Source organism: Culex quinquefasciatus, chromosome 1, assembly GCF_015732765.1.
Source record: "Culex quinquefasciatus strain JHB chromosome 1, VPISU_Cqui_1.0_pri_paternal, whole genome shotgun sequence".
In the NCBI taxonomy this organism is placed as follows: domain Eukaryota; kingdom Metazoa; phylum Arthropoda; class Insecta; order Diptera; family Culicidae; genus Culex; species Culex quinquefasciatus.
Window position 1 is genome coordinate 6,134,295 of NC_051861.1, and position 14,837 is coordinate 6,149,131.

At 40.1% G+C, this 14,837-nt stretch overlaps 1 protein-coding gene and 2 non-coding genes across 3 annotated transcripts; all 3 read left to right on the forward strand.

Moving 5' to 3' along the window:
• The first annotated feature begins 111 nt into the window (after positions 1-111).
• Positions 112-275, forward strand: LOC119765696. Its single transcript, XR_005276911.1, has one exon. It is a non-coding gene; the product is annotated as a U1 spliceosomal RNA (small nuclear RNA).
• Positions 276-2,510: 2,235 nt separating this feature from the next.
• Positions 2,511-11,452, forward strand: LOC6036796 (lipase 3). The gene is given in 4 exon segments (XM_038248155.1): positions 2,511-3,379; positions 9,812-10,393; positions 10,772-11,246; positions 11,249-11,452. Coding segments are annotated over 4 exon segments (1,512 nt in total). The 5' UTR covers positions 2,511-2,992; the 3' UTR covers positions 11,317-11,452.
• On the forward strand, positions 4,320-4,460 carry LOC119765699. Its single transcript, XR_005276914.1, has one exon. It is a non-coding gene; the product is annotated as a U4 spliceosomal RNA (small nuclear RNA).
• Positions 11,453-14,837: the final 3,385 nt, after the last annotated feature.

The window sequence follows — 14,837 nt, forward strand, 5'->3', positions numbered from 1 at the left end:
AGCATCGTCGACGTCGTTTTTGCCTGCTTACGCTGTAGAGATGCCGGCCGGCGATCGCTAGCGCACCCTGATTGGCGACGGACAAAAGGCTGCTGCGAGCACTGTCAAAGCATACTTACCTGGCATAGGGGTTACTGTGATCACAAAGGCGGTTCCCCCAGGGCGAGGCCTTTCCATTGCACTTCGGTTAGGCTGACCCCTGCGATTATCCCTCATGTGGATAACTCGTATGTGTAATTTTTGGTAGCCGGGACGTGCGTACGCGCACATCCCGGTCTCTTAACTAATTATAAAAAACATGAACTTACCTAATTCATTACTCACAGATATTTTAAGATGACCGTAAAATATTGAAATTTCGGTAGGTTTCCTCTTTTATCAGTTATGTTACATAAAAAATGTGAACCTGACACAAAATCTGTCATCACTTCCTGATAATTGTTACCATTATTTTTTTGTCTGTCTTACGTTACGATTTTCTCTCATTTCTTCAAATGACGCTTTTCATATTCTAACCTATCGAGAAATTAAAAGTGAGAGTGTGTGCATGCAACATGGGGTTAAACTTTTCAAAGTTCCATGGTAATCTTCACAGCAACTTGACAGTAAGCAGGGTTGTTAAAATATCCTAATATCAGTTCTCAGCAACTACAATTATCTCGCCTGAATATTCATGCCTCAAATACAATTGCTCTTCTCTCTTCATTGAAACTCTCAGCGCCGAACATAGCCGAACACGTTTTCGTGTTTACCCACTCGCGATTGACATTTTCCTTTTCTCTCTCATTCCCGCTTCCACGATCATCGTACCGCAAAAGCGTTTAACCACAAAAGCCGCCACAAAACCCATTTCGCAAACGCAGTTTAACGGGACGTCATGCGTGGTCGGATCCTAATCGCCATCTCGCGTTCTCTCATTGCAGTTTTTGGAGAGATTGAGAGACTCAGCGGTGAGAGCGCATAGTCGAGGAAAAGGGGAAAAGTGATAGAGAGAGAATGACATCACTGGGAATCACAAGACACAAGAAGAGATCTCACAAGCTATAGTGACGGCCACTATACTCTCGGATATTTTTGGTGCAGAGATAATCTATTGATAGCTTTTTTATCACTCATTTGCAACACTGACAGTAAGTTTAACTCCATGTTGCACACACTCTCACTTTTAATTTCCCGATTGCAGGCATCCTTTAGGAAGTGTCCTGCTGGAGAATGATGGGCCGATTACGCCCCAACACCGTTATGTTCTAAACGGCCAGGCCAACAGCGTGAAGTTAACCGCACCGATGATTTAATGAAATGGATTGAGTTTGAGCATGAATATTCAAACAACAATACAGTTCTGAGCCTACAAGGGAGGAAGAAATGTGGAGTTCTCCCGCTCATGACGTGAGCAGGATACACACTCTTTGTTTACAAACTGTCATTAACCCATTAAAACTGTTTCGCTAGATTTGAAGGAAACTCGAAAAAATCTAAACCATTGGTGCATGGCGTTCAACAGAATGCATGGAAAACGAGTTCAACTGGTTTTGAAGAAAGAAGAACATTGTATATCCCATTGTATAAGACTTTTTAAACAACTCTAGATATACTGCTTCTGTTAGCATAGTTAAGAAAAAGACGACTGCTAAATAGCGGTGTAAAAAGAAAAGAATAAGGTTTTCTTCACAGACCAAACCAAAGCCTTATGTTCCATTGATTTAATCTGGCATTATGACTTATTTGGTGTAAATAAAAAAAAAACAAGAGCCATTTAGAAACTAAACCGTTTTCGATCCAGGTTTCCAATGAAACAATATTTAAATTCTCTCATATTGCACATTTTTGCCCCTGAACGCCAAAACCCACACCCACTAACGAGTTCAGACCTCCCAACGAAAGAAAACAATCCAGAGATGTCTCGTGGTGCAAGTCTCACTCTCTCTGGCGCCGTCGCTCTCTTTCTCCCGGAGCGTCGTGTGGGTAAATAAACGGGACATTTCTCCACTGAATCCATTCAGTCGTCGGCCCGCTCCGGACGCGTTCAGTCACGATTTCAGTTACAGTGGTGTCTGTATACCAAAGGACAAGTTTGTGCAAAAATCGCGTGCCCCCAGTTCCGATCTCGTGCGGGCAGTGGGAGTGTGTTTGGGATAATTTGCTAATTTTGGGAGTTGCAGGCCGCCTACCTGTTGCCCCGGGAATAACTTCCCAAAAGTGTGCACCATCTGGACGAGGGAAAAAGTTAGATCGTCAAGGTTTTTTCGTGAAAAGGCGCACTTTTGCAGGTTCAAATGACACTTTTGCTGGTGATTATGACAGCTGGAGTGACATTTTGATCTCTGTGCCCGCTTTGTGGTGCATTAAGTTAGGTTTTATTTTGCGCGTAGAAAGTTGAAAGCGCGCTTCGGAGAGTAACCTAAATTCCTGTGACGTTCTTTACATGGCAAAAGGGCAAAGCTCGAGCTGCAGACACTAGAGTGAAACGTGAGAAAACGTCATTAGTCATCATAATTGTCTCTTTGTAGTGTATCGTCGTTTTCTGAGGTCGAAGAGTGAGCTCAAAATAACCACAAATCTAGTTGTGATGTGTCTGGTTGGATTACCATAATGACGAATGACGTTAACACGAATTGATAACGAATAGCACGAATGCTTCCGGCTTTGAGAAAGCCTTTATCACATTTCACAATTGAACAGCTGTAAACAACTGACTCATGAATGTCCTATTGACCGTTGCATGATTGCCTGTCGCCTACTTTGACGTTCATTGAAAAAAAAACGTCCCAAAAAGAACAATGACCCCCTAGCCCAGATTGACAATTTGCCGGTTGATCCCGTTATTTACGGAAACACGAAACTGATGCTTCTTTCTTTACCATAACAGAAAAGTGACTGGTAAACCACTTGAAACTTCGCGCCAACGCCACAGCAAAAAAAAAGGCGAGTGAAAGAGACCCAACGAAAACAAGTCTTGGCGCGGCCGGTGTGCGCGTCCCGTCCAGTAACCATGACCTTGGGTACGTCATCGTTCGGCCTACTTTCGGCCTTTTCCCTTCTGCTTTTGGCTGCTGAAACGCACGCGATCGCAGCCACCTCGCCGGCTGCCGGCGAAAGTAACAGCATCTTCGATAACATCATCAGCCAGCTGATCTCGACGGCGGCGACGGCCCAGAACTACCTGGACCTGGGAGCACAACAGGCCGAGGCGGCAACCAGTTCGATTCTGCGAGACCAGACGACGTCTGCTTCGGCGACCGGTTTTGGTCCGTCTACGCCGACGGTGACGACTAGCACGACTACGACCACCGACAGTACACCGTTCTGGAATCCGTTTACCTGGCTGAAACCGCGAGCCGTCTCCATCCCGTACAATCCGGACACCGACTTGAGCACGGTAAGTTCTAAAACATTTGTACTGTTTCGTAAAAAGTGGGTTTTTACCCCTCTGATTTCAAAAAAAAATCCAACTAGATCTAAGGGATGTCTCCATGCTCCAGGATAAACAAAGCTCTGAGAATTTGGCGGTGCGTGTGAAACGGGGAAAAGAAATTTGCACAGCTACCTAGTAGTGTGGAGATATTTCTTTGTTTAATCAATGTAAATTTTACAGTGTATTCAGCTGTATAGTTTATAAAATTATGAACTCTAGCGTTGTTCTTACATTGATCAATTTAGTCCAATAGAGCTATTTGTTCTAAGATACGCAATAGTCTATATCCTTATGGAATATCAGGAGATTCTGATTGATTCAGACCTGACAGAGGTGACAATATTGACAGATGACAGATATTTATGCTTTGTGCTCAATGCGGCTTGTTTTACATAGTAAGCTATTAGGTTTTACACCGTGACGTCATTTGACAGTTGGTGTGCACTGTCCATGTAAACAGTGCACAGTTGAGTCGGTGTAAAACCTAATTCAGACCTCCATCTTCATCCATAGTTCTGCTTGAGTGTACTTGTTGCACTTAGTTAAATTGTATCGAGTTTAATACCTTAGGACAGCACATTTTTGATCTTATTTATTAACATATCCTACCTTATTTCTGTCTAAAACAGCTTCCAGTATTATTGACGAAACCCGTACTTTTCTGGCGATGCCAAAGGTAAGCCTGGCGGTCGCCGACGAAAAGAGGGTAGCTTTTTCGTCCATTCGGCACGCGTTGACTGCCGAAAAGAAGAAGATGTGGCCTGCTACGCGGTGGTTACCCAGCGACCGTCGTCTGCAGCTGATATTTTCTGCCTTTTTTGCCCCCTCCACTTCGCCGGCTGTGTATTGCTAACGGAGAACGTCCTGGCGCGGAGTACTGCTGCCGGTCGACCGTTGACTCGTTAGCTTTGCGCAGTGGCGATATCGTAACCAATGAGGTACATCCGAGGTGCGATTATTGCTAGTTGAAAACTAATACCAATACCCCGCCTTGAGGACGTGAAATACCGTCCGCTATGGCAATTTTTGGCACCCCCGCGAGGGGGACATAATCATAATATAAGGAAGTCCACAAGTCAGCAAAATCCAAGTCTGAGACAAACTTTAATTTGCCATGTCAGCTAACGGGTATTGGTCTCAGACAAAAAAGAACAATTGTCCTGCAGTATAGACACACTTGGTACATTTGTCTTAACCTGGTTATGCGTTAAGTCAGATAATAATCTGGTCGAAGTTGGACGGAATATCTGGCAGTTGCCTGGAAATAAATTAATCGGTTGAACCGTGCACGATCGGTGATCAAAGGTTAACTTTCGTTGATCTCCCGCATAATCAAATACCAAAGGTGAAACTGTCGAAATCATAAGAAAATTATTTCTGGTATGGTTACCATTTGTGATATTGTTTATATAATGTCACGACCATATAACAAAATTAAAATGGTACTATTTCCCGAATTGTTACACTTATCTTGACATATTCGAATGGTTGATTTTTTTTCCTACAATTTAATGAACGGTATCTATTCGTCATACGATTAGGATGGTTCGAAACAGCTATTGTTAGAACATAATAGTACTGTACTGCCGTTTTACGGCGATATGATGTATACGCCATCGAGGTGATTTTGCTGTAGACACGATTTTCTGTTTTTGTTCATTTTTTCAATTTAAAATGACTAATTCAAGGTCTGCTCTGTAGAAACTGTTAAAAAGTACAATGAAAATGTGGCCCCTACAAAATTTCTTGTTTTTTCCTATTCTCTACGATTTTAAACCACAAACATCATTTGGCCGAAAAAATAGCAATAAAAAATCACTACTTTTACTTCCCAATGATGTATGTATACATTGCTTGATCAAAGCTGGCTACTAGCACAGACAAACAGACATGAAAGTCGAGGTCACTAACTTGTCCCAAAAATGTAACGGTCATTTTTCAAAAATCATACAGCATGGTTTATGCTTTCCGGATTCACCGCCAGAGGCGCCTTTGTGCTCAGCGGCCAGCGCTTGTTTTTCAAATGACAGCTTTGAGCTATCTTTCTGTTTTGTTTTGGTTTGGCAGAAAACACGTGGAGCATTTTTCGAAAATCTTCGGATCAAATTCGTTTTTCATATGACCTCGCGTCGGATCGATGTTTTCTTCTGCTGAATTAACAGAACCGCGAGGTGATTACGCACGGCCGCTTTCAGAATCTATTGATTCGGTGGAATATGCTACGCTTGTGGCTATGAAGATGGTAGATCCTTGAATAACCGGTGCAAAAAGGGCAAGTTCCCTTCCCCCCCTCTCCTCCTCCAGCTACACAGCCTCGTTCTTCTTGGCGCGTTTGTTGTCACGTTAAAATTAACGTGGTGGAAGATTCCACGGTGCGTAGAGTGGCCAATGCCTTGTGCAGGCGCCCAACGGAATTTTCTAGCTGCTAGGTTAGCTAGGCCATCTAAAACAGACAACTGGGGTCTTCCATCACCAACCTACCCTGAGTCATCGTATTTTATCTAGGAACAGTAGACGGAAGAAACAAACTGACCCTGGAGCCACGATTCTCCATCGGGCGTCTGAATGGGTTAATTCCGTCGAAACGGAACGTCTATTTTCTTTCTTGTACCTTCTGACATCCTAGAACCGGCGGCAGCGCCGAGTGCTTTGCCCACTTGATTACATCCTGAGCACTGCGGTGAGGGAGGGTCGTCACCGCTGTTGTCTCCACAATGGAGCATATTTCGTTGAGCAAAAGACCGCATCCCCAAAAGATGGAATCGCCAACATTGCAGCCGCCTTGAGCGATCGAGTAACGGCAGGAGGATATTCCGGCGAAATGATCACATTTTTTCTCTTAGCCGGCAACGGCTCATTTTCAATGTTTTGTTTTGGTTTGCCTTTTGGTGCAATTCTGCATAGGTTGACATACACACATACGCATGCCCTAATGTCATTCAGGAAGAGGAGATTCTAGGAATCGTAGATAGGTGTCGTTAGTGAGCAAGCAAAATTCAAATTCAAATTGGTCCCACTTTTTGAACAAAAATGTGTTCTAAGTTTCATGTCTGTTTGTCTGTGCTACTAGGCTGGCTATATTTTTGTGCCAGCTATTTTTACAGCTGAGCGGATCCCTTAATGCATTGTCCACGTGGATACTTTAAGGGGGGGGGGGGAGGGTATTAGGGAGCGTTCTTTTATTACGTAACAAAGTTGGGGGGAGGGGGGGTTGGAGGCCGTGTTACACTCCATACAAAATTTTTAAAATTTGTATGGAAATTTTGTTACTAGTGGGGAGGGGGTCTAAAAATCCGTTTTTTTGCGTTACGTAATAAAATAACGCTCCCTTAGCGATTGTCTACGCTCCATAAACACATTTTTTTGCATGAACAATTGTCCACAAGGGAGGTGAGTGGGTTTAGAATTTTCAAAAAAGTATCTACGTGGATGTGGATAAGGTGTCATCCATTAAGTACGTCACATTAAAATCAGCCAAAATTTACTCCACCCCCCTTTGTCACGATTTCCCTATGCTTTTAACACGCAATGTCACGCTTACTCAAAACCCCCCTCTTCCCACAGAACGTGACGTACTTTATGGATGACGCCTATTGGACGTCCCCTAAGAATTAAATCGAAATAATGTAATAAAATATTGCCAAGTCTTGATTTGGTCCCAAAACCTTAAATCAACATTCAAACAGAATTGAATTTGACTTCTAGCAATTCTCAATGTATACATACATCATGATGAGTAAAATTGGCGTATACATCATTGTTTGTTTGCTTAATAAAATGGGCCCCAGAGCAGTTTTTTGAAAAATTCTTTCGTCAGGAGGTAGCTTTTAAGATTCTTTATCAGACTGTACAATAAAATTGAAAGTGTCCAAAATGGCGTATACATCATATCGCCGTAAAACGGCAGTACTGCCCAATTTTCTTTTATTTTTATCCCAGCTCAGGAAATCTTTTTGAGCAATTTTCGTTCTACGAAAAACTAAATTTTTCTTGCTTTGTTCATTTTTGAAACAATTACAATCATTTTGTTCTGTTTTTGTATATTTAGAGTTATTTTTTAAAAAGATCCAATAATTAAAATTTCTTTTTTTTATTTTTAGGTGTTTTAGAAACCCCTTTTGGTGGGTATTCAAAAACTCTCAAAAATTAAGAAAAATAATGGTGTAAACTATTGTGTTTCATGTAGTTGAGAAATGTAGTTCTTTTTCCAAATGCTTTTTTAATGTTCGAAATAGATTTTTGGCTTGTTTAAATAACGTTTTCTTAATCACCTATACACTCAACCCCCGGTGGTTGGTCACTTTTTCGTTTGACACTTTTTTAGTGTGTACCCCGTTGGTTGGTCAAAGTCAAACAAAAAAGTGACGAACTGTCTCATTTTACACGGCGCTCATGCACACTATCAAAACAATCGTTTGGTAGTGTGTGTGAACTCCGTGTAAAAGGGGTGTCAAACTAAAACGTGACCCCGTTCGTTTGACAACAGTTGGTGTCAAACCATCGGGGTTTGAGTGTATTATGGTTGAGCGTTTTGTGACACTTTTGCTTTAAAATTTAGATAACTAAGCGGGATAGTTAAAATTCCTCAATACCAAGGCCAAAGTACAACCCAACCCCTAATGGGTGGGTATCGATAAAAAAATATTAATCTGTTGTTTTGGGTTACTTTTCCGATATTTAAAAAACATTTCTGTGGTTATGATTGGTGCGCTGGAAGTGGGGACGCGAAGTCGTGATTATTCAGGTAAATTTTTTTTTGTGCTTTTGTGTCGCTATTCTTATGGGGTGAGTGCATAATTTGTAAAGGGAGCACGTGGTCGTAAAAAATATTCGGAGTGAAAAGTGATTTTTTATGTGTGCCTTTTGTCGTGAATTGTGTGTGTCGATTGCGGGCGGCGAGGCCACGCGCTTGCCTTACTGAATTATTTGTGTCTTGAGCGTCATTTTCCTTGAGTAATTGGTGTTTTTTTGGTGCTTTAGTAATCTTTGTTTGTGATTTTCAAAGCCCTTCTTATATCATCGTTGATCGGAAGGCACGGCGTCGGATAAATTGTGTATAATTTTTTCGAATATGGTTTCATTTTTTATGGTGAAAAAGCCTTTCCTATATAGTGATCGAAAGACGCACAGACATTTTGGATCGTCGAGTTAATAGTGGAGCAAAATAACTGTGTGTGAGTGATTTTGTGTGTTAACCAGATAGATCTTCCCATAGCTTCGTTGCTCGGAAGGCTCGCCGACGGGTCTGTTATGAAAGTCCTCCCCATAGCGTCGTAGCTCGGGAGGCATCGAAAAGCCAATACCTTATCCTACTAACCCAAAAAAATAATAATCACGTGATGCTTGAAGGAGACGCTGTGGATTCAACGGTCTCAAGCGGTATCAACAAGTATATAGCGAAAAACTGTGTGCTTGATGAGTCTGCAACTTCAACTATCGGACTAACATTCCTCCCTTTCGTTGAACTGCAGGCTTCTTGGGAGGGCGCCGGTATTGACTAATAAAGTAGGGATCTTCAGAGGTTAAACAGTGAACGGATGGTTGGCTCCCACTGATCATTTTTGATTCATTGTTTAACTTCAGCTGATCTGTCAATAACGGAGTAGCAGCTCATTGGCAGTCACCCATGCTCATGCTCATGCTCATTTAAAAAAACATTTCTGTGGTTATATTTGGCCATATTTTTGAAAAATCGTCCCTGTCTCAAAAAAAAACTTGTTGAAGTGTCCCAGTTTGTTTTTCGACGAACTTTAATTTTGACGCAACAACTTCAAAGTTAATAATATTATCAAAAAAATTCAAGCAGTCAAAATAATCGAAAAATTGCTGGAAAAATAAAAAAACAGCAATAAGGCAAAAGATAATGATTGGAAGTTGTAGAATAGCTACTGATACTATCACAAACAAACAAAAGCTAAAAAAGAATTACTTCAAAATGATTGAAGAAAAACATAAAGCTAGAAAACACAACAATAATTTAAAAAAAAAATCGATAAAAAGCTTGGGCATTAGAGGGTCTTGTAAACTTTTTCACGATTATCAAATGATTTTTTTGGTAAAATGTTAAAAAATAAATTAAATCAGGCACTTTTACATAAAAAGGTTTGCCTTGAAAGTCAACCCAAAACTCAATTTTCCCTTCAACAAAAGGTCACATGCAAAGCACTTCGTTAGAAATAATTTGAGTTTTGCATGTGGTACACACACTGGCGCTAGCCATTTCAAACAATTTACGACGACTGAACTTCCTTCTTTTGCGCCGCATTTCACATGCAAGGTCAACCCAACCATAAATAACGGAGCCTTAACAACCTTAAAAACGCCCCGCTGAGCGTTATCTAGATCCTCCCATTTCTAATGACCACCTTTTCTTTCCTCCCTCTCTCCCTTACATAGCCGGAAATTGCCGTCCGCCACGGGTACGGCGCGGAATCGCACACGTTGAAAACGGCCGACGGCTACCTGCTGACGTTGCACCGAATTCCGTGCGGCAGAGCCGGATGTTCGGGCGGCAAGGGAACGGGCCAGCCGGTATTTTTGCAGCACGGTCTGCTGTCCAGTTCGGCGGATTGGTTGCTCAGTGGTCCGGAACGGGCGCTGGCGTTTATTTTGGCCGACGCCGGGTACGACGTTTGGCTGGGGAATGCCCGCGGGAACACGTACTCGAGGAAGCACGTGTCCATGAACAGCGACGAGACGGCGTTCTGGGACTTTAGCTGGCACGAGATGGCGCTGTACGATGTTCCGGCGGAAATTGACTTTGTGTATGCGATGAGGGAGCTCGAACGGAACGATACGAGGAAGAATCTGCTCTACGTTGGCCACTCGATGGGAACTACGATGGCGTTTGTGCTGCTGGCCAGTCGACCGGAGTACAACGCGAAGATTCAGGCGGTTTTTGCGATGGCTCCTGTTGCCTTCATGGGTCACGTGAAGAGTCCGATTCGCCTGTTGGCGCCATTTTCACACGACATTGAGGTAAGAATCGGTCCATCTCACACAATTATAGTCCTCTGTGTAATTCATTACCATCATCCACACCCACATATCGCTAGTTCCCGAAGCTACCCATCGATCGGGTCGACAATCTTCATGTTCCCAATTGGGATAATCTCGCGAATGACATCCTGAAGCGTCTTTCGTTACGCCTATTGGTGAGTTCTTTCCTTTGCAGTTCAGCATAACAAACCCGTAATCGCTGTACATAAAGCTCATCGCGTAACATCCGTTGGGAATAGGAAGACCTTCTCCTCTCTCGCTCTCTGTCTCTCTATCACTCACGCCGACCATTTCCGATTAATCCATTTCGTCACGTATGATCAACCGAAAACTCACTCAAACTTCTCGCATTCGCAGATGATCCTAAAATTCTTCGGCGGCAACGAGTTCATGCCGCAGAACAAGATCATTCGCTACCTCGCCAAATACGGGTGCGAGCTGACCGAGGCGGAAAAGTACATCTGCGAGAACACAGTCTTTGTGCTGTGTGGCTTCGACAAGGAGCAGTACAACGCCACCCTAATGCCCGTCATCTTTGGCCACACCCCGGCCGGGACATCCACCAAAACCGTGGTCCACTACGCGCAAGAGATCCACGAGTCGGGCAACTTTCAGCGCTTCGATTACGGAGAGGCGGAAAACGAACGCCGCTACGGACAGGCCAAACCGCCCAGTTACGAGCTGGAGAACATCTCGACCCCGATTGCGCTGTTTTACGCCAGCAACGACTGGCTCGCCGGACCGAAGGACGTGGCCAACCTGTTCAACCGGCTGACGCGGACGGCGATCGGAATGTTCCAGGTGCCGAATGTTAACTTTAACCACGTGGACTTTTGTGGGGCAATGATGCGCCGGAAGTGGTGTACAAGCAGCTGGTTATGCTTATGCAGCGGTACAAGTGAGGGGTGGGAGGAAGATCACGGTGATCACGTGGGTTGGCTCTCTGTCTTAATGCTAGTGAAGGCATTTTCCAAATGAAATGAACAAACGCTTTAAATATTGCTATTTTATGAAAATATAGGTAAAATATATTGCTAGTAACAAAACTGTTTCAATTCTTCTATCCGAAAACTAGAATCTGTTTTATTTTAAATGACATTCTCCCCCGAAAGCTTCAACTGGTTTTCAGTATATTATACATTTTGAGTTGTTTGCGAGTTTGCTGCAAACAAGTTTAAGAGTTTGGCAAACTGTCAAACAAGAAAAAGTGCGAGTTTGTTTGTTTGTCATAGTCTAATACCTGCTTTAGTTTCCCCTTAATTTATCTATTGAAACCAACATTCCCTAACGAGAACGTGAATGTCAAGTACCCAAAATGCTTAAAAATCGCCCTTGAATCGCACTTCCCAAACACAACCGTAAACATTTAGTACCTTTTATGTGGATATTTTTTTAAAGCAGTTAAGGCCGCTGCAAATATTTTTGTAAGTTTATGCCCCTGACACTGAGCAAAGTCGAGGGGAGGAGGCAAAAATAGAATGCATAAATATTTAAGTTATTAGTCATGATTTCAACATTTAGATGAACAAGTCTCGGTTGAGTTTTCAAAAAGCCGTAAGAGCCACCGTGACCTCCGACACTAATTGGGTCCTAAAATGAAGCTTAGATTGCTGATATTATTGTTTACAGCGATAAAGCTTATTTTTCTGTACAACCTCAAAGAGTTTAGAATGGATTTTTAAATCAATTTTGAAAAATTAACCTCGCGGTCCTTCTTGACAGAAAAGCTCCTACTTGACAACTCGTTCCAAGGGGACCATAGTTGATCCATCTAAAAAATGTTGTCTTGTCAAAAATTTTATTTGCATTAAAATGAGAAAAAGTGATCAGAATTGGTTTTTAATCGTGTTTTTTACCGTTGTACATACAAATTGACATAGGGCAGGGTGGCCACCTCGGGAAAAAACCGGGAAAACCGGGAAAAACCCGGGATTTTTATCCACCGGGAGAAAACCGGGAAAAACTCGGGAATTCGACTGACAAACCGGGAAAATATTTTAAGTTTATTTAAATTTTGACAAAAGCCCCTCTTTAATGTATTCAATATGTTCTTTTCTCAAATAGAATATTATTCCTGTAATTCTAAATGAAGAAATCGCGAAAACTAGCATTTTTTTCGTCTACAGCAGCGGTTCTCGACCACATGTACCCCTGTGGGTACCACGAGCGGTCTCAGGGTGGCCAGAAAAAACCCCTCAAACGAAATATTTAAGAGAAAAAAAAAATTGATTTGAAGCAAAAGCTAACAACCATATTTAAGGTGCAGTGAATTACGGGCGAATTATTTTTGACCAATCAGAAAATGTTTAAAAAAAATATTTGAATGATAAACCTATAATTTGCATTCGTTAAGAAATTTTAAAAATTTAAATAAAGTGCACAGTTTTAGAGTTTTTTCTTTTTGTTTTTGCTACGAATATTTGTTTAAAATTTTTAAATTGTGCCATTTAATTTAAAACATTCAAAATATTTGTAAAAATAATCATATGTTTCATAATTTGGATATTGTTAATTTGACCTTTGTTTGCTAAAATATAAATTGTGCATAAAATTTGAATCAGGATTTTTTTTTAATTTAATGATCACGATTTGTCCTTCAAAGAAAGCAGTAAAGAATTTTCTCAACCATTCGATTTTTTAAAACTAAAATAGAATGATTTTTTAATGAAAATAGCTACAACTTCTAAAAAATACTATTAAATAGCATGTTTAAATCTGAAATCATAACTATTTTTGAAAAATTTTCAAATGTATATTTTGGTCAGTTTAAAAAATCTCTGTTCCGAAAACAATTCGTCGGTCATCATAAATTTATACAAAATTATTATTATTAAATATGGAAGAAAAAATAATAGAAAAAATAAAAAAAGTCAATGAATATTTAATTAACAGAAAGAATATCTCCAAAATGCTTGGCATTTTCAGCAGATAGTTTAAGAAATACAGAAAAACATTTTATTTTGAAGCTTTACTAAAAAAACTGATTTGAAGAAATGTACATGGACGTTGAGTAAAAAAAAAACAAAAAAATAAAATATAACAAAAAAATTAAAGAACAAGCCATAGTCTCAACATTTGAATGCAAAAAGTGTTTAAAATGCATTTTACACTAGTTCAGTTGTTTTGCAATTATTAGTCTTCAAAAAATGTACGGAAAAAACTTTTTGCGTATTAAAGACCGAAAATTAAAAAAAAAAAATCAAAAGATTATTAAATCAACCCAAACATGCTTAAAAATGATTCCAAACGCAGGGGAATGTATTTTAAATAGATTTCAGCTGATTGCATTCAAATTTCGATTGAAATTTAGATGTTCTATGAAAAAAAAATTTTTTTTTTGCCCCCTGATTTTTCGGGGCAACTTTGAAGGAAGGGACAAAAACTTTAAATAAAATTTGTACCAGCCTTATGTGTTGTTGAAAAAATTGCAGCTCGATCATTTTTTATGATTTTTTACCATTTTGTGTTTTGGGTATTTCAGACAGTTTTTCTAAATTAAAATTATTTTCGAAAATTTATTCCATCAATCAACTTACCGAAGATACTTAATCGATAAAAAAAGTGTCAAGATACCGTTTTTATATTTGTATGGAACTTTCCTGCACTGCTGCCAAAGTGTATACATTTTTGTTTGGACTAATGATTCAAAAAGACTTTTTGGTTAAAAAGAAAGTACTCACCAAAAAATAATAATTAATTCACAGAAATTGATAATTCTTGGAAGAATCGTTCTTGTTGAATACACAAAACCTTTTTTCAAAGAAACTTTACGAGCATTTATATAAATGTTGATAACAATGTATTTTTGCAAATCTTTTCTACAAAAAAACTATTCTACAAAAAAATTGTAAATGCCATTTCCTGCTTTCTAATAATAATTAATGTTATTCTAAAAAATAAAAAAGTTTTTTTTTATTTTTATTTTTGATGAAAAATCCCAATCATTAGAAAAATTAGAGGTTTGGATTGGAAACAGCTAAAAACGGCTTCGTTTTCAACTTACTTACTTTGTACTCAAGATATTTGAAAGCTTTCTTGAGGAACTCAAACTTTGAACCAAATGTATGCGTTCCAAAAGTATGTTGATACCAACGTTAGCCTAAAAAAACATTGTAATTTGGTTTAAAAACATTCCAGAAAATTCCTTCTGGTCTCCGGAGAAAACCGGGAAAAAACCGGGAAAAAACCGGGAAATTGAAAATCGAAATCTGGTGACATAGGGCTTTAGTACCCAATTTTTGTTTAGGGCACATGAAGGACGTGTAGATGAACAATCTCAAGCATTTTTGAAATTGGTTTATTGTAAGCAGGTCGAATACCGATGTAAAAAGGGCTTTGTTTACCAATGGATCTTACGGCTTTTTGAAAACTCACCCGAGAAGTGTTCTTATTTGCAATCATTCGTTTTCTAAATATATAAATA